This window comes from Euphorbia lathyris, chromosome 8 (genome assembly GCF_963576675.1).
Source record: "Euphorbia lathyris chromosome 8, ddEupLath1.1, whole genome shotgun sequence".
NCBI lineage: Eukaryota > Viridiplantae > Streptophyta > Magnoliopsida > Malpighiales > Euphorbiaceae > Euphorbia > Euphorbia lathyris.
Genome location: NC_088917.1, coordinates 20,659,031 through 20,684,437, shown reverse-complemented (window position 1 = coordinate 20,684,437; position 25,407 = coordinate 20,659,031). Strand labels below are relative to the sequence as shown.

The 25,407-nt window shown below is 34.6% G+C and overlaps 4 protein-coding genes across 5 annotated transcripts; 1 reads left to right on the top strand and 3 right to left on the bottom strand.

Moving 5' to 3' along the window:
• Positions 1-434: 434 nt before the first annotated feature.
• LOC136202231 (uncharacterized) lies at positions 435-4,323 on the top strand. Its single transcript, XM_065992734.1, has 3 exons — positions 435-1,003; positions 1,174-1,359; positions 3,844-4,323. The coding sequence occupies exons 1-3, from the start codon at positions 524-526 to the stop codon at positions 4,117-4,119; spliced, it is 942 nt and encodes a 313-aa protein (XP_065848806.1). The 5' UTR covers positions 435-523; the 3' UTR covers positions 4,120-4,323.
• Positions 4,324-4,647: 324 nt separating this feature from the next.
• LOC136204222 (chloroplast processing peptidase) lies at positions 4,648-7,719 on the bottom strand. Its single transcript, XM_065995433.1, has 5 exons — positions 7,033-7,719; positions 5,836-5,973; positions 5,564-5,650; positions 5,316-5,383; positions 4,648-5,234 (listed from the first exon to the last, which is right to left on the bottom strand). Exons 1-5 carry the CDS (start codon positions 7,597-7,599, stop codon positions 5,102-5,104), a joined length of 993 nt encoding a protein of 330 aa, XP_065851505.1. The 5' UTR covers positions 7,600-7,719; the 3' UTR covers positions 4,648-5,101.
• A 7,258-nt stretch (positions 7,720-14,977) lies between these two features.
• On the bottom strand, positions 14,978-17,728 carry LOC136201904 (dehydrodolichyl diphosphate synthase 6-like). 2 transcript variants are annotated; one of them, XM_065992282.1, is made up of 4 exons: positions 17,622-17,728; positions 17,472-17,511; positions 16,008-16,525; positions 14,978-15,479 (listed from the first exon to the last, which is right to left on the bottom strand). In XM_065992282.1, exons 3-4 carry the CDS (start codon positions 16,520-16,522, stop codon positions 15,182-15,184), a joined length of 813 nt encoding a protein of 270 aa, XP_065848354.1. In that variant the 5' UTR covers positions 16,523-16,525; positions 17,472-17,511; positions 17,622-17,728; the 3' UTR covers positions 14,978-15,181. The 2 variants fall into 2 exon arrangements, with proteins under 2 accessions (XP_065848354.1, XP_065848355.1); XM_065992283.1 differs by lacking the exon at positions 17,472-17,511 and having other exon boundaries at positions 17,622-17,714.
• A 3,458-nt stretch (positions 17,729-21,186) lies between these two features.
• Positions 21,187-25,000, bottom strand: LOC136203409 (pentatricopeptide repeat-containing protein At5g25630-like). Its single transcript, XM_065994562.1, has 4 exons — positions 24,788-25,000; positions 23,641-23,773; positions 22,403-23,314; positions 21,187-22,323 (listed from the first exon to the last, which is right to left on the bottom strand). The coding sequence occupies exons 2-4, from the start codon at positions 23,701-23,703 to the stop codon at positions 21,451-21,453; spliced, it is 1,848 nt and encodes a 615-aa protein (XP_065850634.1). The 5' UTR covers positions 23,704-23,773; positions 24,788-25,000; the 3' UTR covers positions 21,187-21,450.
• Between the last annotated feature and the right edge of the window lie 407 nt (positions 25,001-25,407).

Genomic DNA, 25,407 nt, shown 5'->3' with positions numbered 1-25,407 from the left:
ATTCAGCACTTAATTTTCAATATAAACCAAACAGTTTGACAGATTAACACTTTCAGTTTTTATAATGTTCAGCACTTAAAATTCAGCACTTAATTTTCAGTTTTATCAAAAAGCACCTTAACGAACTTATAGGTTTCAATTTGAAATTTTTAAATAAAGTCGCATGATTGGCGCATTATTTTAAGTGATTTTGTGATTCCCTATATTTGGCATGTAGCAGTACCACCATTCATGTGCATTTTCTGCAGCAAGAAATATGTTGTCAATTCTTCAAAAAAAAAAAAAAAAAAAAAAAATGTTGTCAAAACGACGTAGTTTGAAGCCCGTCAAGACGAAAAAGCGTAACTCCTGGGAACACGTGGCTCCCAAACCTACAGTTTCGGCTCCGAAGCAAAAACCGAGCCTACGCCTCTTGCTATTCTCAGTTTCCGCTCTCGACTTCACTGTCAGTAGCAAACTACTTTTCTAATCTTCCCTTTTCTTCTCCTTCAATTCAGAGGATTCAGGAAAAAAAAATTGAAAGATGATGCACGGACAATCGGACTCCGATTTAACGAGCCTAGCGCCATCGTCTCCTCGATCTCCGAAGCGTCCCGTCTACTACGTTCTCAGCCCGTCGCGTGACTCTCACGATGAAGACAAGTCATCATCGATTCACCCTACGCCGGCTTTCAACAGCCCCATGGAATCTCCCTCACACCCTTCCTATGGCCGCCATTCCAGGGCGTCCTCCGGTAGCAGGGTTTCCGGCACGTATGGCTCTTCTGCGGCGTCCTCGACGAATATCGGGAGGAAAGGAAGGAGCAAGAGGCACGATAAGGGATGGCGTGAGTGTAATGTGATCGAAGAAGAAGGAGATTACGATGAAATGTACAGAAGTAAGGGATTCCGACGGAGGTGTCAGATTATGATCGGGATTTTTGGTTTCGTCGCTATTTTTTCGGTTTTCTGTTTGATAATTTGGGGGGCTAGCAGGCCTTTTAAACCGGAGATCAGAGTCAAGGTAATCCGATCTATATTAATATTTTATTACTACTATTATTATTAAATTATTAATTGAATAATTAAATAATTTGTTGGAGACTCTGTTCATCTAATACTGTTTGGATCTATAAAACACTTCCGTGAAAATAAAAACTGAATCTTTTTTTTTTTTTTTTTGCCGTTGTGCAGAGCCTGACTGTGCATAATTTGTATTTTGGGCAAGGATCAGATATGACAGGAGTTCCAACCAAAATGATAACTACGAATTGTTCAATGAAGATGAATGTATACAACCCTGCTACTTTCTTTGGTATTCATGTCAGTTCAGTTCCTGTGAAACTCATGTTCTCTGAGATCATGGTTGCTAGTGGTGAGGTATGATCAAATTTTTAGTGATGGTTTTGGTTATTGGGTTTAGAAATAAGGTTCAAATTAGCTTCTAACGTTTTTGTTGGGAAGTACACATATATTCTTACCTTAAGATCTGACAAAAAAAATTTAGAATAATACCCATAAAATGAAACTGTTATCTAAACCCAAGGCTGGAGGTAAGAAGGCACAAGGCATCCTCCGCCGTCGAGACCACCCTTTATCGGAGTAGTGAAGTCCTTGTCCACTCTCCACCTTTATTTGGGGATGTTGATTGCATCATAGTAGATGTAGAGTTGGCTATTGTTTTTAGCCATAGCATCCCTGGTCGATGAAGAGTTGTGTATTGTTTTTAGCTCTAGTCCAAGTTAAAACAATCGCATTTTGGTCTTGATAGGGATAAAAAAACAAAGTCAGCCCATATAGTGGACTACTATGGAGAGACTAGGATGAGATTTTTTACACTCCAAGACTAACTTCACCACCGTTTGGATTCAAAATTGTTCTACGAGGATAACCATATCTATATATATATACTTTCATTTGAATTTTATAGCATCTATAAGATAGTCTTTGGCCTGTTTGGTAAAGAGCGTTTTGGGATAAAAAGAGCGGTTTTGACCAATTTTAGAGGTTTGACCACTGAAACCGCTGATTGGAGTGTTTGGTGGAGAGAGGTTTGGGAGAGAGTTTTAGGATGAAAACGCTAATTTAGAAAAAGCTCTTAAAAGGAGTTTTTTCAATTAGCGTTTTGGAATATTAAAATTAATGGACTTCTTTAGCCCTAATAGATTGACTCCCTCTTCTCCTGCGCCAAAATTAATATCATTATTCGTCTTTTTGCACAAACCGCTATTATCAATCAGCTAATTTTTACCAAACAGGTCTACACAAACAGCTAATCAAATCAGCTAATGTAATCAGCTAACAGCTAATTCCCAAACAGGGCCTTTGTTATGCTTTTAAGTTAAATTTTAAGAAGTTTGCGGTAAAATTTAACTCAAGAGTGTTTCAATTTCGTCTTCATTATTGAGGAGCCTCCCCTTCTTATTCCACATTATTTAATTTTTATTAATAATTTATAATTTATTAGTATTTATCATTTTATTATTGACGAATATAACGATATATAATAATTTTAATGATAAAATAAATAAATAAATAAATAAGAAGTGGTTACGAGGATTATTGTTGGAGTTTGTTTTACCTACTGTTTGCTGATCTTATTTACTATTTGCTGTTGGAAACACCTAACATGAGGTCAATAACCAAACATCTAAAACTTTCCCTTTTGAAGTGAAACGATAAAAAAAAGTATGCAAATGAGTTACCAAACACGCGAGTCAATTGTTTACGACTAAAAGGCTCTTAAAGATTCTAAAGGACACCATTATATGCTAGGCTCCTAACACAAGTCCTGATATTTATATTAGGCAAAAGCATTATGAGGTTTTTTTGTTCATTAAACTTTTAATTTTTTATTTATTATTTAGATATATTAAGTCTTTAATCTTTTATTTTTGGTTATATAAAGCCTCTAATGACTAAAAAAGTCAGTTTTCAACATAAAACTCAGTTAACAAAGTGTAAAAATCTTATTGAATTGATATCGAGAAATTTTTAAGTTTTACAGTTTGAAAGCAATTTTAGATAGGTGCCTTCTATGGTTACTTTGTTTTTGACAAAGTACCATTACTTGGTGTGTTTTCACCATTAGATGATGGAGCATAAAATTAATCCAATGGTGAAAACACACAAAGTAAGGCTTACTTTGTTAAAAACAAAGTAAGCATAGTCTTTACCATTTTAGATAATATATAATGTAACTATAAAGAAACTGTAAAAATCTTATTTCGAATTGTAATTTCGATTAAATAAATAATGTCTTTTTTTTTATTGAGTTAGATGTTTACAACTAATTAATTTGACAAACCATAATTTAATGTGTCTAAATAAAAGATTAAATGCTTAATGAACTAAAAAATGAAAGGTTAGGAGTTTCAAAATGTTTTTTGCCTTCATATTATATTTGTATATTATATAAGCATAGAAATTATATAAATAAGCCTTAATATGTCGTGAAACTTTTTATATGATCAAATATTTTGATTCCCTCTTGAATTTTGGAGATACCATATTACTCTTCCGACTTAAAGTAACTTATTGACTTCTCAATTCATTAACCTAACAAATATTCTTTAAAGTGAACTATTGATTTTCTGAACTTGTTTAAAGTGTTCAATTTGACCAAATTCTCCAATTACTGTCATGGAGGACTTTTGAGGAGAGGGGAGTTCATGAAGTTAATAAGGCATTTCAAAGTTGAGGAGGAACAATCCAATTATTTGATTAAGTACAAATATCTCGGATGCATCAACTCTTTCAACTTAGTTAACTATATCACTTTAAACAAGTCAAAACTAAATGTCATCTCCAGATTTTACGAACTAATCTATTTATTTGGTCAATCTTTTTTGTGTGTGGTTGCAGTTGAAGAAGTACTATCAATCAAGAAAAAGCCACAAGACAGTGAGAGTGAAACTGGAAGGAATCAAAGTACCCCTGTATGGCGCAGGTGCAAGCTTAGTAATGTCAGATAAGAAAGGAGTTCCAGTGAGGTTACTTTTTGATGTGCGGTCAAAAGGATATGTTGTTGGGAAATTGGTCAAATCAAAGCATTTAAGGCATGTGTCTTGCTCTTTATCCATTGATTCTCGTACTAATAAACCTATCAGACTCAGAAAGCATTCATGTACTTATGAATGATTATCAGGCCTTGTCCCCATATTGAAGATAGGGTTGTTATTTTATCTATCTGGGTATGTTTTTGCAGAGATTTTGCTCCCTATTAGAAAGGGTGTTACTATCTGTTTTTTGAGGTTTGATTTTGGAAAATCAGGTATTGAATTGATACCCAGAAATAAATTTCCTTATGTATCATTTTATATTAAAGAAATCAGTATGCTGCTCCCTTCAGTTTTTTATTACATGCCTTTATTTAAACCAGAAAAGAGATTTAGTATAAATGTAATTTTATATTTGAACTATAATCACCATAAGAAATAGAGTTTTATGAAAGGAGTAGAATGGATCAATCATTTTAATATTTTAATTGATGTTTTATTTGTTTTGATAAAAAAAAGTTTAAAGCGAAATATAAGAAAAACAAAGAGTACTTACTAGTTAGTAACAATTTCATGAATTGTGATAATGCAAAAATAATTTCCTCATAGCCAATTCCAACGGAATGTTATATTATAATCGTATTATGTAATTTACATACTCCAAATGATTATATAATATAGATGCAACAAAATGATTATTGTGTCAAACAGCTCAAAGTGACACTAAGTTTTCTCTATAAATCGGGTTGTCACAGAAATTCAAACCCCCAATTACACAACCATAAGAATGGCAATCACTCAGTTAAAAGCCAAATTCGAAAATTCAATTTTCCCATCAAATCACAAGTAACTTTGTAAACTTACCACTAAATTGCTTTATAATTCACTTGAGATTTAGCTCCAATTCTGTTTTACAATACATGGCAAGTTCTATTTTTGGTCAAGACCATTAAAAAGTGGCCAACAATTTGATCTTCCTACAATAGCAGCTCCTCAATTTTTTTGCACAAAAAAATGGTGACAAAGAGTAAAGAATAATTAAGCTCCTCAAAATAGTGGAGAGGAAGGGCACTGTACCAAAAGGAGACAACAGCATCTCAGGCTAATGAACTTAGTACAGTTAGCTATTCAGATACTGGTTTGCTCTCTTGCTTGTCAACAGCACAGCCAGTTTCAACAACTGTTCCACCGATCCTGTTCGGCGGCCAATACCGAAAAATCGATCTTCCTAATATATTCTTTGCCGGAAGGGGACCCCTAAATCACCCATAACAACATTTTAGAGCTTAAAAAGAAACTTTGACCACAAAGATGAAGATATTGAAGTGAAAACGTTACCACACGTGTGAATCGTAGCTGTTATTGCGATTATCACCCATCACAAAAACTGAGTTCTCTGGTACACGCTGCACCGAAAAGTGAGTAATATTTTAGAGTCTCAAATTTCAGTCATTTTCTAAGTAGATTCATAGCTGTTTTCAAGTACTTGAGGGCAATCCATTGGTCAAAAGTCCGGGACCTTCGTCTGGGTATAAATAAAACTTAAAACAAACGCACAAGATGATAAATGTTAAGTTGATACTTACAACCGGCGTCATATCATAAGAAGGTGGTTCAAGGATAAAATTTTCATTCCGCACGACTCCATTCACCATAAGCTTTCCACCACGAACCTGCAGTCAAGCAACGACATGCATTTCTACACCAAATCATCAAACTATTCCAGCCTAAAAGAGTGCTGAACTAACAAACAGTTTCCTGTGCCTTAGTATGTCTTTCAAATTTTTAGGCAGAGTTGGTCACTGGAATCGAAAAAATGCATTGACTGAACAGAAGAGCGTTTATTTAGCAAGCTCACCTCCACGACATCACCTTCCTTGGCGACTATTCGTTTTATGAAGACATCATTATCGGTATATCCAACTTCCTGAAGAACTGGAGGGCTTTTGAAGATCACTATATCGTTGGCACAAGGCTTTCTGAAATAGTACGACACCTGAAAATTTTGAGTCATATATCTGTTATACGTCACACTTCTACATTAGAATAAATTATTCAATCAAGCCACACACATAAAACAAATCATGATTTCAGAGCATTGAAACGAATAAGGGTAACATTAACAAAAAGGAAGAACCACCTCAAAACTGATACGAATTCAATCTGCTGTCGAAATTTCAATGAAACTGCAACTAATTGCACAACTTGGTACCAGTTTTTAGGTCTTATAGTTTACCTTTTATGTTCAAATTATTTTGGAAATTGGTCGGTAACAATTTCATAGGCATTTAACCATTTTATACAGCAGTAATACAATGCATAAGTATATCAGTTGATATCCAATCGATGCTATATATTACTTACTGCCTGCACTTTTCGGACGACATTTACCTTATCCAACAACAAATTTACAATTGAAAAAAAAGCCTCCATCTTTAAGGTGCAATCAGACATAGAAAACCATATCAAGTAAGCTTCATGTACTAACTAATCACACTTTCATCATTCCTCTATGGCTCAATCCTATGTTGCACAGACACGGACATGAAAATGGACATGGAAACGGACATGGGAAACGTTATTTCTAAAACATAACCTTCATACAATAGCCTACAAACGGAAATGGACACGGACACGAAACTCAGAAACGCTACTAACTAGAAGTGTCCGTGCAACATAGGCGCAATCATTACATAATTAGAGTATCTTTAATGCTTATACTCTACAATTACTCAATATCATGCCACAACATCAGTATAGTGAACAACATTTCATTAAAGATGCTCTTAGTGCATATACAATCTTGACTTAGGGCTGTCAATTTCTAACACAATGACACGATTTATAAAGACAATCTGCTTGATACGACTCTGTATATGACAAAACAATCCATTTTGACACCCTACTTATGAATATCATATCTTAAATTCCTACCCACCAAAAAGCTAAGAAGGTGGAAAATGTTGAATAGACATAAATCTTACATAAACCTAACCCAATAAACAATTAACTCCACCACAGTTAGAACACAACTGAAAACAGGAAGCAAAATCACCTTCTCTGCAACAACTCGATCACCCACATCAAAAGTAGGATACATAGACAATGAAGGAATGAATCTAGGCTCAGCTATAAAAGTCCGAAACGCCAGCGAAACAGCAAGAGCAGCAAAAACAGTTTTTGCATCGTCAGAAGTTAAATAAATCCAGTCTGGCAATATCCCCCCTTTCTCCACCTCCTCATCATCGTCATCCCCACCTCCACCTCCACCACCTCCGCCACCACCACCAGCACCCGAATCAACCTTAGTCTTTGTCTCCTCACCGGAATCCTTAGTACCATAGCAATTAGTATTTCGAAATCCCGCGGCAAGGTTTTGGAATTGGGGCCGATTGAGATTGAAGTAATGGCGTTTAGTGGAGGAACTAAATTGGGAAGTTGAGGATCGATTCCGGCAAAAACTGATGATGGTAAAGTTAGGGGGTTTGGATAAGGGTGAGATGAAATTAGGTTTTCCGCAGGGCGAGGAACAGAGAGGGAAAATGGCAGTAGGTTTGCAGTGAAAATTGGGGTTTTGAAGAGGAGGAGGAGTGAGAGGAGGTAGAAGTTGCAGAGATGTCATATCTTAAGGGTTGGATTCAAAAAGCAGCAAAGGTTTTTCATTTTCTTGTTTTCTCTTTCGCGGTAATAATTAGACTGCATCAAATCCTCCATTCTGTTCTGTCGTTTCGTTCGGAAGTTCCTCCAGTGTGAAACTGCAGGTCGTATAGTGAGATTTTGGGTCTAAACGACTGCGTGTTTCGATGTTTATATCATAGGGTTGTCAAGGTAGCAAGATTCTCCGTTAGTGCTGGGGCGCGGAGAATCCCCGAAAAAGCTCCTTATGGAACATAAATGGATCATTATTTTTCTCAAAATTAGAACGAAAATAGAGATGGAGAATGTTTTCCCTACCTTTTGTGAATATGATCTTCATAGGAATCCCGATTTATTTATAGTGCAACTTTGACGTTCAGTCGTTCATTCGAATTCTTTAACCCGCTTCAAACTCTTAGAGAAGGGTATACACAGTTTTGTCGAGCATGAGATGAAACGTCCAAAGGTGTTGATGGAGTATTTGGACATCGTTTATCTTTTTTGGCACACTAAGATCAATGATACCTTGGATTTTGTCTAGGTTAGCTTCTATCCCTCTTTGCGAGATCATGAACCCTAAGAATTTGTCGAAACTAATACCAAAGGTGCATTTTGTTGGGTCAAGCTTGAGCTAATACTCTTTTGGTGTTTTCAAGATCGTTTCCAAGTATGAAGTATGCTCCTCCACATTTTTTCTCTTGGCAATCATGTCGTTTAAGTAAATCGCGATCTTATCACCGGTGGGATCTTTAAGGATCTTATTAACCAATATCTAGTACGTGACGCCTGTATTTTTAGGCCAAAAGGCATGACCTTTGTAACAGTAAGTTCCTTCAGTTGTGATAAAGTTTGTTTTTTCTATGTCACCAGTAGCCATAGGTATATGGTGATATCTAGTAATAAATAAATGGCATAATGTGTTGTTCAGTCAATCAACATATATATGCAGGGCATCAGATATGAATCATTTAGACAAACTTTGCTGAGGTATATGAAGTCAATATATGGCCTCCACTTGCCATTGACCTTTTTTCATTAAGACAATGTTGACCAACCATGGGGCATAACATAATACTTTGATGTGGCCGCAATTTAACAACTTATCAACTTCCACCTTGATTACTTTCTTCCTATTGGGCCCATGGTTTCTCTTCTACTATCTTATTGGTTTTGCATTTGGGTACACATCAAATAAGTGAGTTATGACATCTAAGGAAATTCCAATGACATTCATTGGGCACCAAGAAAAGGCTTGGATGTTTATCTTCAATGTTTCCACTACATCCATTTTCACTGTTGCCAGAAGTTATACTACAATTTTGACTGACTTTCCTGCGGCTAACCATACTGTTTCTATTTCTTCTACTAGTTCCACCTATTATCTCCACTCTTTCATAACTTCAAAACCAGCAGGTTTCATTTAAAGTGAGGTCATATATGTTTCCTTAGTAATTACCTTATTGCCCTGGGCAATTGTCATTCCATTTTTCGTAAGGATCTTCCATGTCAGGTGGTAGATTTCCGACTGATTCTGACAATAAAGGTCGTCCTATAATGGCGTTGTATAACACGATCGTATCTACAACAAAGAAATCTAATGCAATCTTCCACTTTAGATGACCACATCTCACTTCTATGTTAAGTTTGATGTTGCCGAGTAGAGGGACTATGTGATCACTAATACCTACTAGTAGAGCTAAAGTGGGATTAGCATGTCCAACTCTAACCATAGAGCCTCATAAGCCTTTTAGGTGATGATATTCACCGAGTTACCTTGTCAATAAATACCCTTCGGACAGTAAAGTTTTCAATGAGTACCTCAATGATTAAAGGATCCTTGTGTTTTTGTTTTGGCACATTCTTCAACTTACTGAATGAGAATTCTGAGATCAATTCATACAACCTCTATTGATCTTCATAAGCCCTCTTTGTTTTTACCGACCTATCTCCTTGAGGTCTTCCGACAATTACATTAATAACTCCTCGAGGAATACGATATGAGGTGTGCTGCTTCTTTTGCTGCAAAGTTGGTGTCTTGAAGTTTTTTCCAAAAAATGATTAAACATTCCCATCTCCGCCATTTTGTGCAACTCGATTTCCAATTGTCTGCGATCTTTTATATCATGGCATTCACTTTTTTGAAACTCATAGTATGCTCCATTGCTCTGATATCCTAAACATTTTATCTCTAAGGGGTAGTCAATGTGTTTCTTGTTCTTTTCTACCATACAACACCTTTTTTCCTGGGAGCATTAAGTGGTGCAAAGTTGCACTCAAGTTACTCTTTTGGCCTCTTACGATCTCAATCTCAATCTCATTGGTGTTGCTACTTTGACTGATTTTTCGGACCGATGAGATATCTACAATGGAGCTTTTTCAACAATGGGATAAGTTTGTGTCCACCCCATTTGACAAGATCCATAGCCTCTTGTATTAGCTATCAAAAAGATTTGAGCTATCGTGTTCTTAGTTCTTGGGACAAAGCTTTACTTCGACAATTTCATGCCATAGCGTACACGCCTATATCAACACTCAGGTGTCAAGTTTGGATTGTGATTTTTTGGAATCACTCGACCCACTCTCGAAGGGTTTATATGGTTCTTGTACCACGTAGTTGAGATCTTGGTTTGTCTTAATTTATGGTATCGAATTGATGAAGTAGAGGGAATTCATTTGCCATTTGGTTGAAGTTTTGGATTGATCTAGCTGGCAACTGTTTATACCATTAATGAGCTACCTCCTTTATGGTCATGAGGAAGATATGACACATAATAGCATCAACGTCTGTTGTAATTTCTAATGCAGTATAAAATTCTTCACATAAACGGTTGGATCTCCAACCCCATTTTACTTTTCCAAAGAAGGATATTTGAATCCTTGATGCATCAGTTTGCCCCAAAATATGCACATAAACTAGGGAGCTAGTGTCTGTTACCTCCGACATTCGAGCGTCAATCCCTACATCTGCTATGGCATTCGAGCGTCGATCACAAGTTTCTTTCCATCCTCTTTATCTAAATAGGCCTTTTCGGTAAATCGAACGTCAATCTTTAGGAGATCTTGATTCATTAGTATTTTCTGCCTTTATTTATCTCGAGATTTGGACCTAGTAGAGTTGATTCGTGTTTTTTTTCCTACCTTGTGGAGATTCATATTCGTTAAAATAACTCCAGGCTCCACGTTTATTTGGAGGAGATATTGGTATTCCGGAACGTTTCTAGGGCCTGCAAGTATTTGAAGAAGGCCAGATTCTTTCTTGAACCTCTATAAGATATTTCCATATGCTCTCATTGTGGGACATTGCATGTGGCCTAGAGTGATTTCTTCGGTGCTTACAAAGGCTTCACTACTTTTCCGTGGACCTTTTTTTTAGCTGGTAGCCGACAATCTGGAAAATGTCTCTCCCACAAGGACAACTTGAACAATGTGATGTCAAGTAGACATGCTGCAAAGTTCTGGACGTTCGCCTACTTGATGACTTTTTTCACCTCGTCTAGCATTTCTTCTAATCTCACAACTGTGACACCGTTTATGTTCATAACCATTTGAAAAGCTCATATGGATGAGTTGCTTAGTGATTTTTTCCATGGAATATCAGCTCACGGGATCGAACAGACTTAAGAATTCATTAAGGCGCTTATCGAGCTCAATGGTGACCCTAAAGAAATCCAAGAGGATATTCACTAACATCCACGCTGGGTTCCTGGGTAGGACGTCAGGATGATGGATCCACCGTCTTTTCAAAGTGATCCATGAATACAGTTTGTTAGATCCACGCTCACTGCACCAATTCGATACGAGTAAATCTTAGAATTGTTCCCTAACGTCAACTGAGATTCCTTTAATATCTGAGATAAGATAAAAAAAGATCAATGAGGGATTGGGGACTGGAGAGCCTATTCTGATGCTAAAGTTAAAAGAGTTTAGGAAATATGAACAGTGAGCTATTAAGTTTAAATTGCATAGCATCTGTGTATGTACCTTAGTTGTGTGATATCTCATTCTATTTATAAGGTGTTAGGGGTAAATCTGGTAGTCGGTTGGAATGTTTTCCTATATCTGTCTCTAAACACATGTCAACCTCTGATTGGCGAATGTCTATCATGAAGGAAAATAGGCAAACGTTTGGCAGCGGAAATATAAAATTTTTAACCTATTTCCATTAACCCAAGATCCGTTAGTCGTTATTTCATATAAAGAGGGATAGAAGGAAATACCTTTGGAGTTTTATCTACCGTTGACATCGTAGTGCCCACAACTCTTACTCCGAGTTCCCGAGCACAAAACAAAAACACAATTCAAAATCAAATTAGAACTCAACCGTATAAAACAACCAAAATAGATTGTCTCTAATTAATCAACACAAGATCAAGGATAAAGAGAAAGAGATGAAATCAATTGAATCAGTAGGAAGCGGTGGATTATTTCGTCCTCAACTAAGGGGTTCGAAATTCTCTCTCTTCGGTTGCACAAGGGTTGGCCGAAATTCACTTAGTAGGGGGTATAAATAACCTCTTGTATCTAAAACCTAGTTAGATAGAATTAGGTTACTTAATAAGAGTTCTATTCGGAATAATACTCTTATTATCATTATCTATAATTATATCTAAATATAAAGATAATAATAACTTATTTAGTAGGATAATAATTAGAAGTAATATAATCAAAATAAACCTCCTAGTTGAATTATCCTACAATTAATTTAATTCACAATTATAATCTAATTAAAATTGTTTAAGAATCAAATTAATCATTCATGTAATTTCATACATGAAATTCGCCCCCCCCCCCCCCCTCATTTACTGGGCCTTAGTGGACTTAATTGGGCTTCCATTAATTAATTAACATCTGTTTCTCTTTTGGGCTCCAAGTCTTATGTGTGACCCATTAGGTTCTTATTGCTTCTAGCCGTATACAATTATTAAATTAATTTCTCAAGAATTATATTTAATCTTTGCATAACGGAATGAGTGCGCGAAATGTGATTAGCAAATCCGAAACATTCCCCCAGAGCTATAAGAAGACATGTTGATTCTGTCGTTGACCTTTCCGTATTAGTTACAGTATAATTCGATCCTTTATCAACTACATCCTTGAACTGAATCTTATGACTATGGATAATGTCAAGTCACATATAGCGAGTAAACTCCAATTAGATAGGTTAAGTGAAATCTGTATTTCAAGTCTTAAGCTATCACCTTGCAAGGATTTAGAGTCAAGTCTTCCACAAGCGATCCTTGGACGTATCTCCCATTTATCGGGAGTGACAAATGCTTAATCCAATGTATAACTATCCTGCAATTACTTCCTGTGACACCCAACGTCTGCCGTTCACACCCCAGAGTCATCTCTGTTATGGATCGTGTTACAACAGGATCAAAGCATCACATTCCATAATCTAGAATCACTAATTAACATTCCTTTGAGTCTTAGGACTACTTATACCTATTAATACCAATGAGATGAACATATGACAAGGATGAATCTACCCATCCTGTTATCTCAAGTCGGGTCCCCAATCCTAATGAACTCCCTTTCATTGGATCCATGCAACTGTCCAGATTATCTGTATATCTGAAGCTTGTGAGATCAGCTCTCTGTCTTGACAGAAGACATTGTTACATGCAAGTCTCAACAGTGATATGTCAATCCTAAACATATTACTTGACTTGGGGTGGTTTTAAGTTTATTAGTTTATTATAAAGTTTCGTCTCACTTCATTCTTGTATGAACACTTTATAATCACTTTAAACAAACTTAGGGATTTCCTTTTATCATACTTATTTAGTTCTTTAAAAGAGGTTGCCTTTATACAGTTATGAAACCATATCTTATTAAAACAAATGACATAAAGAACACTTCATTTATATTTAGTTCATATCCTAGAACAATTGTCTATAGGACACTAAACCCCAACATATCATAATAAGGGCAATTTGTATCTTACTAAAATTGTCTCTCTTGATTCTAGGCACGAAATCACTGACCTAATTCAGAGTGATTTCAGAGTTCTTCTTCCGTTGGTCCATATATCTTGGCGTTTTTCACATTCTAGTTAGTTCGACCCAGAGGCTCTCCATACGACAAGAGTATTTATTTCTTCTGATGAAGACATGTGTACAACTTCTTATATTTTCCTGATATCACGAGTGAATCTATACTTTCTTAAAAATGACAAACAAATTTAGACTTTATCCTTAAAAAAAAACTACCAAATGTGTATTCACATTCATAAACATATATATTTGGGTCCTTTGATAAAAGGTCCAATTGGGTGCTTTCTCTTCAAATGAATAAATTAAGAAAGCATCCATATACTAGATTCTATGTGAAATTAATTTGTTAGGAGATTGGATTGAGATCGACTATTGATTAAACAAATTTGATATGTGGAATGAAAATTACTAGCCTAACTCATAACACAATATTTATGTGGTTCGACCAATAATACCTACATCTATGGGAGAGGAGGAATATTTTATTGAAGCAACCAATAATTGTTGATTTTTTTTGAATAAAATTATATATTTATTTAAAATACCAATAAATACTTTCTTTCATGAACAATTGTGTCTGTCGTGAATAGTCGTGTTCGTACGTAAACAGTCATGTCTGTCCGTATACAGTCGTGTTCGTTCGTGAAAAGACATATCCTTTGAGTTCTATTTATATAGAATGGATTGTCAAATTCATAAGTGGTTGAAAAGTTGTTGAAAAGGTTGTTGATAAAAAATATTCTCTGAAATTTTTCCTACTCTCTATCTGTCCATAGTGTCTTGTTTTTCTACTCCGGTGATAACGAGTCTATACACGGTTTGAGTTCGCATGCGTAATCTGTTGTATTCTGGGAGACGATCGTTAATAGCGACGACATCTGTCTTAAGAAAACTGTTAATACATGTCTCAGATTTGTCTAACTCTTTCCTTTTAATTTCTAGTTTTATTGTTCATGTGTTTTTCTGTGTTTGTTTTATTTTTTGGTTAATCACATTCTATATTTTTAAGACAGGCGTAATTGTTTGTCTAACAATAATTACAAGTGAATTAATGAAACTTAGAAACTCTATAGGAATTTCTTTGAAATCCTACCCAAGTGCATGGTTTGTTGAAACTCTCTCTCTATAGTTACTCTCTACAATAATATTCTCCTCAACTCTATCATCATCACCTCAACACCATATGCTTATTTATAGAACACTAAAATTTGGTAATCAAGTCTAATGCTCAACTTGATGAACCAATTTAACAAGCTTGGCCACCAAAACAACTTGATGTACAAGATAAATTATTTAAATTAATAGTTGAAACTAATATAATTAAAAAAAACCTAATTAATCAAAATTAAAAAGAAAAGCAAAAAAAAATAACAAGAAAAAAAAAGATTTATTTAGAAATGTTGAGAATCGAAATTTTAGTATAATTTCCATCTATTGGATCTTACCGATCAAAATATTATAATTTTTAATTTGTTTTACATCAATCATTTGAGAATAAAATGGTATCCATCCCATTTTTCATTGATCGGATTCATCCACCTAAAGCACTACTCCGCCACGACGGAACTTCTCTCATAAAAGCTTCTTTTTCTTCTCCAAGTAAGAGTGATGTCGTTGGAATTGTAAAACAGTAGACACCAATTCCCACATACCAATCTCCGGCCAAAGCGCAACCGGAGAATACAACACACTATAACTCGTTTGCCAAAGCAAAAAATTGCTGAGTCTTGTCTCACCGGATGTCCGAATCACCACATCAGGATCGGGCCCTACCTTCATATGCATATGTTTCTCTACATCTAATGGCTTAATTCCACACTTGAATTCTTCACACTCTACTTTTTCTCTGCAACATTCTTCAACGGCATATCTGTCAGAGATCATAATAAAAGCTATTATTAAGCATTAATTATAGGTTTAAACTTTTGGATCAAATGGTTTCTAGACATGGTATCAGTGCTTCGTAGACTAGGTGGTCAAGAGTTCAAATCTGGAAAGTCCCATTTATTAAAAAGAATTTCAACACATAGTAAGATGAGTATTTGTTCAGGGCCGAACTACAAGTGCCATGGAGGGTCCATCGACCCGTCTCCATAGAAAAAAATATCAAAAACTTCATTTATCGATGGAAATTTTCGTGTGAAAACATAAATTTTTTGTAGTTCCACAATATAGTAAATTTAGCGTCATCGTAGGAATTAATGAAGGAACTTTCATCGCTGATTTTAACCCTAAAAAATATGTGGTTCTTACTAAAAAAAATCTCATTGACTCCGAATATTTGACTCTAGTTCCACCACAAGCTGTATTGTGCACTCTTTAAGTAGTATGTCAGAAATTATAATAAAAACTATTATTGAATAGCTTAAGCTTTTAGCTAAATGATTTACTATAATACCTTATCTCATCGCAAGAAGTATATGCAACACAAATGAGAAGCACAAATCTACTATTCTTGGCAGTAGCTTTCATAGCCTTTTCAGCTGCAACTCGAACCCCTTCACTTAGTAGTTTCAAATTACCAATTACATACACTCTAATACCATATTCGTTCACTAATATGTCTTCCTTGCTAAACCCTTCCAACTTCTCCATCATCAAATCCATTATAAGCTTAACCTCTTCGGGCGATCTTTTCAAATTATCAATGCTAAAGGCATAAATCGTTATGTACTTTATGCCGAGTTCCCAACAATATTTGAGCATGTTCATAAGAGCTGAAGAGCCGGCTCTGTAGCCTTCACCGGGAGATAAATTCATCTTCTTCGCATACCTTCTATTTCCGTCCATTATGAAGGCGAGATGATTTGGAATCGGACCTTTGGATAATATGCGAAACACACATGCTCTTAAGAAAGTGTATAGACTCCCATATTGTACTTTGCTTGTCCTATCACTTTGTGCTTGAAACATGTTCTGTTGTCACCAAAATAGTTCGTTAATTAGATGTGCATAGCTATAAGTTTGAGCTTCAAGAAATACGAGGAATGTGTTATTTTTCGTTATAGAGTAAAATACTAATGACAAATGGATAAATTATTTATAAATTTAGGCTATCTGTTAATTATTTAAAAAGTTATCAAACAATCATACAATCAAACATATAGATATATGAGTTTTTTTTATATCATTGCCAGCAACTTGTAGCAGACCACATTGTGATTTAAGATCGATAGTTTTCGCTACTATAAGTTATAAAGACAATAGTGTCCTTTGTCTGCAACTTATAGTTGCGAACAACAAAAATCAATGGATTTTTTATTTGATTTCGCTATTATAAGTAGTGAAAACAATGTAATTCGCAAATGGATTAGAATCCTTTTAATACATCTCAACCATTCGTTAAAAAAATATATCTCAACCTTTAATTACGAAATAAATAGTTAAGATTTAATTATTTATTAAATTAATAGTTAATTTTGATAATTTAATAATTAAATTTTACTTATTAATTTTATAATTAATAGTTGAAATGATAATACCAACTTGAGTGGATTTTAATCCCAACTTATAACTGCACCAACAATAAAATAATACTTTATGTTCATCGGATTTTGTGATTGGTACATTAGTACACTTCTTTTTAACTGTCTTAAAATCGTAAATAATTTAATAAATACTTTAGATTTATAAATAATTTATCCATCTATCATAAACCGGTTTTTTACCAAAAGAAATTATATACATTTTTTTGAAGGCAATTATATACATTTTTCAAGGTTAGGAAACCGAACCATAAATATTAACCTTAGATTATGTTGAATGTTGACTTTAATAACACGAAATATTCACGTTAGTAAATAACTAAGTACTACTAGTATTATATTAAATATATTTATAGGGAAAAGTGATGAGTCTTAACTGTGACTATACCCCGATCAGGATTATCTCAACGAAGATATCTGTGGTTTAGACAAAACAAAAAAAAAAACTAATATTATGGAACTCCATTTTAATTAGTAAGTGTATAAACAATATATGATAAGAAAAAATAGGAGAGATAGGGAAATACCAGATATGAATGGAGAGCCAACAAGAGGAGGGAGGAGAGTGGAAGATGTATGAAGGAAGATTGGACTTATTTTAAATAGAGATGAAATAATTTTTAAAATTAGTAATCATTCAAAGAAAAGAAAGATAGGTAGGCTTACATACTTTTATAGTTAGATTGGGAGTCACATCCAATCCCATAAATTATTTTTAGGTTTCATTTCATTTATCTTTATTCCTTTTTAAGTTCATTATCAATATAAATAATTACCTATTGATAACCTGTCGGCCCGAAAGGATTTATGTAGTGCCTAAAAGCAACTTAGGATCCGTTTGTTTCACATGCTTCTGTTTACTGTTACTGATAGGTAGCAGATATTAGTTGATTTTTCTATAAAAAGCAGTTGTTTCGAATTTTTATTAAACGCTTTTTTGTCTCCTGTTTAGACTTAAAAGGCAAAAAACAGTTCTGAAAATTGAAAACAAACGGAAAATAGAGTAAATTGTAATAGATGCGTGTATTGTGAGTCTTATTTTATTTATAGGATACCCAAGGGTAAAGTTATCCGTCAATGTTAGAACCTCTCCTTAATTTTCACAGAGACCATGTGTCAACTTATGAGTGGTGGACATAGTTTAGATAGTTAGTGATATACCTGGATTGAGATTCTTTAATCTTAGGCATAACTGAAAGATCCTGATCCGAAGAGGATTCGGGAAGCATCTCATTGGTTCACTTGTCTTACGTAATGTGTATTCATTTTTAGTTTAATCTGATGGTCTTCCTTGCTCTGGATGACCCTATTGATTTAGGATGAGGACACGATATCACCCATCAAGGGTGGACTTAATGGTAAAGAAGTCTCTTTGTGGGGTTAATTGTACCAATAGTCATTGAAATTTGGAATTAGTTTTAAAAAAGTCACTGAACTTTATTTTATTTCAATAAATCAATGATAGTTCCTTTTTTATTTTAATAAAATAATCACTATTTTAAACAGAAAAAATCACTTAAATAGTGAAATTACAGTAGTATTAAAAATTATTAACTTTTACGTATGATATAACAGTCATTTGACAACAAAAATGAAAATTACGTTTGTTATTTATTTGATTCAACTGTTATATCGTAGCAAAAAAAAAAATATATAACATATTGTTTATTTTGGTCGTCACGTGCTATATATATATATATTATAGATAATATAGTTTTTTCTAACTTAGTTGTCATGTGCTATACATATGACTGTCATGTTATATGTAACAAAGTTTTTTCTAACATAAACGTAATACTTTTTTTCAGTAAAATTTTCTATCTAAATTAATTGAAATGATTTTATTAAAATAAAAATAAAATTTAATTATTTTATTGAAATAAATAAAATTTAATAACTTTTGAAAATTCATCTCAAATAAAACAATTATGTCTCGTATATAAGTGGACTTAAATGTGATTCTTACGGTTGTTATTGAAGTTAAAAAAATAATATAAAAGTCATCTTGTAAATTTTTAGTTGGTCTTAAAGTCTTCTCTCGATTTGCACTGAATGAGTTCTTATATTAAACATCCGGTTTTTTTTTTTTTATGTTACTTAGAAGATCACAATTTACATTTAAACATATGATAAAATAATAAGACTTCTTATGATATATATGAATCCATATTACATATGACAAATGTGGTGAAGCTCTTAGCCTAGTGGTTGAGAGCTTATCTATGCCTTGGGAGGTCATGGGTTTGAATCACATCCGGATCTGGTGGAGATTTTTCTTTCTTTTTTAATGTAAGCGAATTTTTTTTGAAAAAAAAAATTATATATTACATTTGACAAACTATATATAGAATGATATGAAAAACCGAGTGGTTTTAATAATTTCTTGTACCTAAGAGACTCTATTCCTCTTAAATATTTTATAACAAAAAAGGAAAAAACAAATAATTAAACATGATTCCAGTACTTAATAATGACACTGAAAATTCAATTAATGGTGTGATGAAAAGTTTCCAGTACTATAGTGATCAACCAATAGATGGAAAGTGATGAATAATTGTTGGCATTCTTACTTAAAACGTGTCATATAATTAATTAAATATGTTTAAACATTTTTAGAAAAACTCCACATGGTTTTATAATTTTCCGTGTTTTCATAGTATTTTTTACATTTTTCTCGTTTTTTCGTTTTCCATTTTCACCGTTTTTTCTATTTTCTCATTTTCTTATTTTTCATGTTTTTTTTTTGTTTTTAGGTTTTCTAGTTTTTGCGTTTTTGAGAATGATGAGAAGTGAGATTTAACAAATGAGAGGTTAGATGAAACTTTAAAGATAGAAATTAGGATTACTTGTTGGATGTAATGAGAATTCAATCCATTTTTTTTTTATGTAATGGGGATTACAATAGTTGTTAAACAAAATTTAATCTATAGATTTCTCATTCCATTACAACAAAGTTTTAAAGTGCAACCAAACATGGTAATGACCCTTCAATGTAATGAGCATTCCATTACAAAGCCCATTACATCTTACCAAACGGGCCCTAAGTGATAACTTAATTTTTATATTACGAGAAGAGGATGGATATAATTATAAGGGTGGATTCAATCGTAAGAAAATGATTGTTGTATTATTTCTATTTGGATTCAATTCCCTGAACACCTTCGGCTTGATCCAACAAACATATAATTTTTTTTATAAATCTCTTTACTTTTCGTTGGCTCTGAACGAGAATACTCTTCTAGGGATGAGAATATGTAAGATATCCGTGGATAATACCAATCTTAAACTTTTCCCGTTATTTTTTTAATCACTCAAGTTATCAAGAAATTAAAACACATTAGAAATAAAAATTCATTTTGATACTATGATAATCTTCGTTTTTTCCCTCCATTTAGTGTCCACATTGGTAACTTTCAAGAGAATAAAAATTTATGTGTCCATATACCACAAGCATTGGGTACCATGAGGAGTAATCTCATACACCTCTTGTACTCGTCACTAATAAATTTTTAGACCCCATAAACATCTCATACCTTTTTACGTAGGATTTAGATAATTTATTAGAATCGACTAGTGTCAATTACCCATAAAGCCCATACTTGTTGCCAACCGTAATCACAAAAAAAAAAAAAACTTTAAGCTACTGAATAACATAAGATATTGAAAGAGGATTTAGGACATATGAGTTAGTTTACACAAAATTAGATATGTAATTATAAGAATAAGATATTTACAGAATCAAACTAATTTTGACTATATCTATCTGCAAATAGGAATAGGGTTGTCTACAGACATAAATTGCCCTTCTCCTTTGGGGATCCGCCCTGATGGGGGCATGGAATCCCCAAAAAAATCTCCACGAGGCGGGATGTAGATCTTTTTGTACCTAAAACTAGATCAAGGATGAAGATGGGGAAGGTCTCCCCGCCCCATGCAGATCCGATCCCTAAAATTATTAATAAATTATATATATTTCATTAAATGATTATATTTTTTGCCGATTTATAAACGAAGACAGAATGAAGAGTCCTCAAAATATTTCGGGTACGGGGATGGACGAACCATTCCCCACCCCGTCTCGTTTAGAATCCTAGAAAGGAGCACACAATTCATTAGCATTCTTTTAAGTCCATATTCCTCAACAAGAATCAGCATTCTTTTAGTTCTTTCTCATAATGAAATCAATTTCATTACTTTGATGAAAGGTATAGGCATAAGAGTATTATATACTACAACAATTACAGTATCTACAACCTGAAGAAGAACTTCTAAGTTCATTTCCATGCCAAGAAAACTTCCGAATTCTCGCTTTTTCCCCCCGTGTTATGTACGAATCAGCAGAACAACATTTCCTCATCAGTATATGGAAATGATCCTACATGAGTTTACAAACTTCCCCCATGTTCCAACGCAACATTTTTGCTGCTTTCTGCATACAATCAATGGTTGTTTCCTGTACAAGCTCGTTCCGTTGAGGAATATGGAGTAATCACTGGTTCTGTACATCATCTGGCTACTGATTTTAACAGAAGATGATCCATTTTGCTTTGTTAGAGTTTCTCCAGGTATCTGCAAAGTCTTCGAGTAAGAAGCACTAAGATTCCGGTCTTTATATGTTCTCCCCAAGTTTTCTGCTCGAGTCTCGGCTGTCTTATGGTCAGCAGGGACTACTTGATCTTCTTCTTCCTCTTCGGTTTCTATAATCCGCTTGGCTTCGCTCACTAAACCAATGGCACGCCAGGCGTCTGCCACAAGCTGGATAGTGCTTTTCTCGAGGAAAACTCCACTTTCTTCCATCACTTGCAGCAACTCTTCTGCTTTCCATGGCTGCTTTGCTTCTGCATAGCCCCATATCAGGGTCTCAAAAGTTTTCAAATTGGGGGAAATACTGATTTCAGACATTTTCTGGTAAATCTTGATTGCATTCTCCATTTTTCCTGCACTGCACCATCCACTGATGATGGTGGTGCAGATTACAACATTTGGGAGAACACCTGACTGGCCCATGGAAGTCAGGACTAACTCAGCATTCTCGGGTTCTCCAGCTCGAACATACCCTTTCGCGAGAATGCTATATGCATGGATATCAGGCTCTATTCCGGACTTTATCATGTCATCAAAAATCTCTTGGCATTTGTCCATAAGCCCCGCCGAGCTCCACGCATTCATGATTGTGCTGAATGTAACAACATCTGGCTTCACCCCATATTCTTCCATCAAAGTCAATGCCTGCGATAACTCCGAAATTAATACATTAAACTCACTCTAATTCATAATGATTCTGACTTAAGGTTTACATCAAACTTACCTCATCGACGCCATCGCTATCGGTGATGTCAAGAAATCCTTTGATAAGAGAATTGAAGATAATAAGATTAGGATGCACTCCAAGCTCCTTCATTCTGTAAACAAACCTCAAGGCTTCAACCATATTGCCTTCTTTGCAATATCCATTAACCACTATACCACAAGTTCGCTCATTAGGCGAAACTTTCCTGTTCTGCATTTCCGTTATCATTTCTTCGGCCATATTTGTCTCGCCTTCCTGAGCATAAGCGCTAGCAAGTATGTTAAATGTGACAACATCAGGTTGCACACCGGATTCAACCATCTTATGCACAACTTTCCATGCTTCCCAAATGTTTTTCTTGTTGCACCATGCTCGAACTAGGATATTGTACGTCCTGTCATTAGGTTTCACATTTCCATCCGTTGACATTAAATCCAGTAACTTTGATGCTTCTTCAGGCTGACCGGCATTACTATATCCTTTAATGAGAGTATTAAAGGTGCTAGTTGTGGGCTTACATCCACTGTTCTTCATCTTCCGAAAGATTTTCATGGCTTCTTTTACATTTCCGGATTCGGAGAAAGCGTTAATTATGGCATTGAATAGTATGGAATCAGGCTTCATGCCATCTTCTTCTACTTTGGAGACGAGTAAACGAATGGACTTAAAATGCTTCTGCTTAGTCAAGGCAGCTACAAGAGCTGTGTATGTGATAAGAGTTGGCTTGTGTCCGTCTTCCGTTAAACTGTTGAAAATGAGACGGGCTTCATGAGGTTTACCTTTTTCAATCAAAACATTCATCAGTTTCGTTCTAGAACGAACTGTTCGACAACTGTTGTTTACTGAACAGACAGGGCAGTGAGATTGAACTCGTGAATCCACGGATGATGAAACTAGTGGAATTCGGTCCTTTTTGGGCAAACGTGTTTCCTGTCAAGCTCAAAACGATCTGATTAGCTGATGAAAATACTTGAACATAATTCAATAGAACAAACTACCAGTTATAACTATAGAGGAAGTTAGGATATTTAGAAAATGCAATCAATCAAATTGCATACATAATTATGATAACATTTTAACAATTAGTACGTCCAAAATTGCATCAAAAGCCGGTCCTAAATTGCTTGGCAAAGAACAATTCAAGTACTTAAAAACAAGTTATGAGTTCAAACTTTGTAACAGAAACAATCAAACAATGGATTGCATCAAAATGTAATTGATTCTCCAATTCAAAGAACAAGAAGGTGTTATTGTACCATAACTGCTGATGCCTTAACCAGTTTTCTGCTTGTGCTTGTTCCATCTTGCTGCTTTCCCATGATTGCAATATGAACCCTCTTCCAGCCGAAATTCAGATCCAAAGTCAAGCTACCACACCACACATAGAACCTAAAATTATGCACCAAAATCACCAATTTTAGACCAAATAATCAAACAGAAGACTTAGGTGCAACAAGTATTTCACTAAACGTCTACAATGAGCATCATCATGACATATTGGAGCAACAGCATTCTTTAAAAGTGTTAATATCAGTCAGTCAGTCCAGGGGAAAACAACAGCAACATTATCTACCGTTTTCAATCAAATAAACCTTTGAGAAACCACAAAATTAACTGGAAAACTGTTAGGAACTGATTGGTATTGATTATAATAAGCTTGACATACAGAACAACCAAATTAGATATGCAATCACAAGACTAAAAGGTTTACATGATTCAGCTATTTTTTTACTACATCCACAGCATGGATGAGCACATAATTCATTAGTAATCGACATACAACAATAAGAAAATCACATACTTTCTAAAGTCCCTAACTCTCTAAAAAGGGCAGCCCAGTGCACTACACGTCCTCGCTAAGTAAGGATCTGGGTAGAGGTGTCCCACCACAAGTGTGTATTGGAGCAAGCCTTCCCCTGCCAATTTTTGGGCCGCTCCTAAGACTCGAACCCATGTCCTCTCGGTCACATAACAACATCGTCTATGGTTGCACTCAAAGTCCCTAACTCTCCAACTCTCAAAATCCCATGAGACTCGATTATACCCAAAATCCTCACATCTATGCATATCTCAAGACCACAAGATCCAAAATAAATAAATAAATATGCAAACAACTCTTACTTATTACTTGTATATGTAATATACAAGTTATCCTAAGCACAAGCTGAAAATGACATATACTTGAGTAGCTTTACAAATTAGCACCAAAACATGTATTTAAGGCCACATTCTGCTGTAATTCAAAATAAGAAAACAGCAAGCAAGATTAAGAAAAAGCCATCCATCTTCGCAACAGTTGCCATTCTCATGAGATTTAGCAATCAATGAAAATGCCCAAAGCCCTCTCAATTGCGGGATTTTGAAGCAAATTATGTAGTAACATTAAAATGCTTGGTCACTTACAGTTAGTTCATTGAAGGAGGAGAGGAGTTGAAAAACTGAATTGAGTAGAAGGTGTTGAAATGGGGGAATTGGAAGAGAGAGGGATGGAGAAATGGGTGTTCCTTGGACATGATTGGTGAGAAACTTGTACATGAAGCACTGAAATCTCAAGGAATCAAAGTTGATGTCGTTTAGTGGGTTAGGAGTCTGTGTTGAGGCAGCCATTGGCGATTCTTATCCACAAATATTATCAGAAAACTGATTTTAGATTTGGCTATTCAATTTGGAAACAAAAATAAATTCTGTTAAGAGGACGAGAACATGCCACGCATACTTTCTTTTTCAAAAAAAGTTAGTGCATTACTTCTTGGTCTAAATACATCTATTATTGTGCTTGTTGTTCAACTCTTAACTTAATTTTTAAAAAATTTAAATCACGATATATTCTTATTTAATTACATTCAATAATTTGTATATTTTTAAAAGGATTTATTGGATATAGAGAATGAGATCGATTATAAGAAACTAACTTTTCCTAGCATCTTTTGGGATGATAATATGTCTTGTAACGTAGCCTCTTTAGAATACCAAAAAGTGTTTGTGATTTTTTGACTTACCAAGCTGCTTTAATTTTTAACTAA

What these genes read in the sequence shown, in the direction of transcription:
- LOC136204222 (XM_065995433.1), bottom strand. Translation starts at nt 7,599, where the DNA reads ATGACATCTCTGCAACTTCTACCTCCTCTCACTCCTCCTCCTCTTCAA. An exon ending in CTTATGATATGACGCCGGTT is followed by an intron (nt 5,384 to 5,563) that starts GTAAGTATCAAC and finishes TTTTCGGTGCAG; the next exon opens with CGTGTACCAGAGAACTCAGT. An exon ending in AGCTACGATTCACACGTGTG is followed by an intron (nt 5,235 to 5,315) that starts GTAACGTTTTCA and finishes TGGGTGATTTAG; the next exon opens with GGGTCCCCTTCCGGCAAAGA.
- LOC136203409 (XM_065994562.1), bottom strand. Translation starts at nt 23,703, where the DNA reads ATGGGAAAGCAGCAAGATGGAACAAGCACAAGCAGAAAACTGGTTAAG. An exon ending in TTAAGGCATCAGCAGTTATG is followed by an intron (nt 23,315 to 23,640) that starts GTACAATAACAC and finishes TGAGCTTGACAG; the next exon opens with GAAACACGTTTGCCCAAAAA. An exon ending in ATAGCGATGGCGTCGATGAG is followed by an intron (nt 22,324 to 22,402) that starts GTAAGTTTGATG and finishes GAGTTATCGCAG; the next exon opens with GCATTGACTTTGATGGAAGA.
- LOC136202231 (XM_065992734.1), top strand. Translation starts at nt 524, where the DNA reads ATGATGCACGGACAATCGGACTCCGATTTAACGAGCCTAGCGCCATCG. An exon ending in AACCGGAGATCAGAGTCAAG is followed by an intron (nt 1,004 to 1,173) that starts GTAATCCGATCT and finishes GCCGTTGTGCAG; the next exon opens with AGCCTGACTGTGCATAATTT. An exon ending in TCATGGTTGCTAGTGGTGAG is followed by an intron (nt 1,360 to 3,843) that starts GTATGATCAAAT and finishes GTGTGGTTGCAG; the next exon opens with TTGAAGAAGTACTATCAATC.
- LOC136201904 (XM_065992282.1), bottom strand. Translation starts at nt 16,522, where the DNA reads ATGTTTCAAGCACAAAGTGATAGGACAAGCAAAGTACAATATGGGAGT. An exon ending in ACTTCTTGCGATGAGATAAG is followed by an intron (nt 15,480 to 16,007) that starts GTATTATAGTAA and finishes GATCTCTGACAG; the next exon opens with ATATGCCGTTGAAGAATGTT.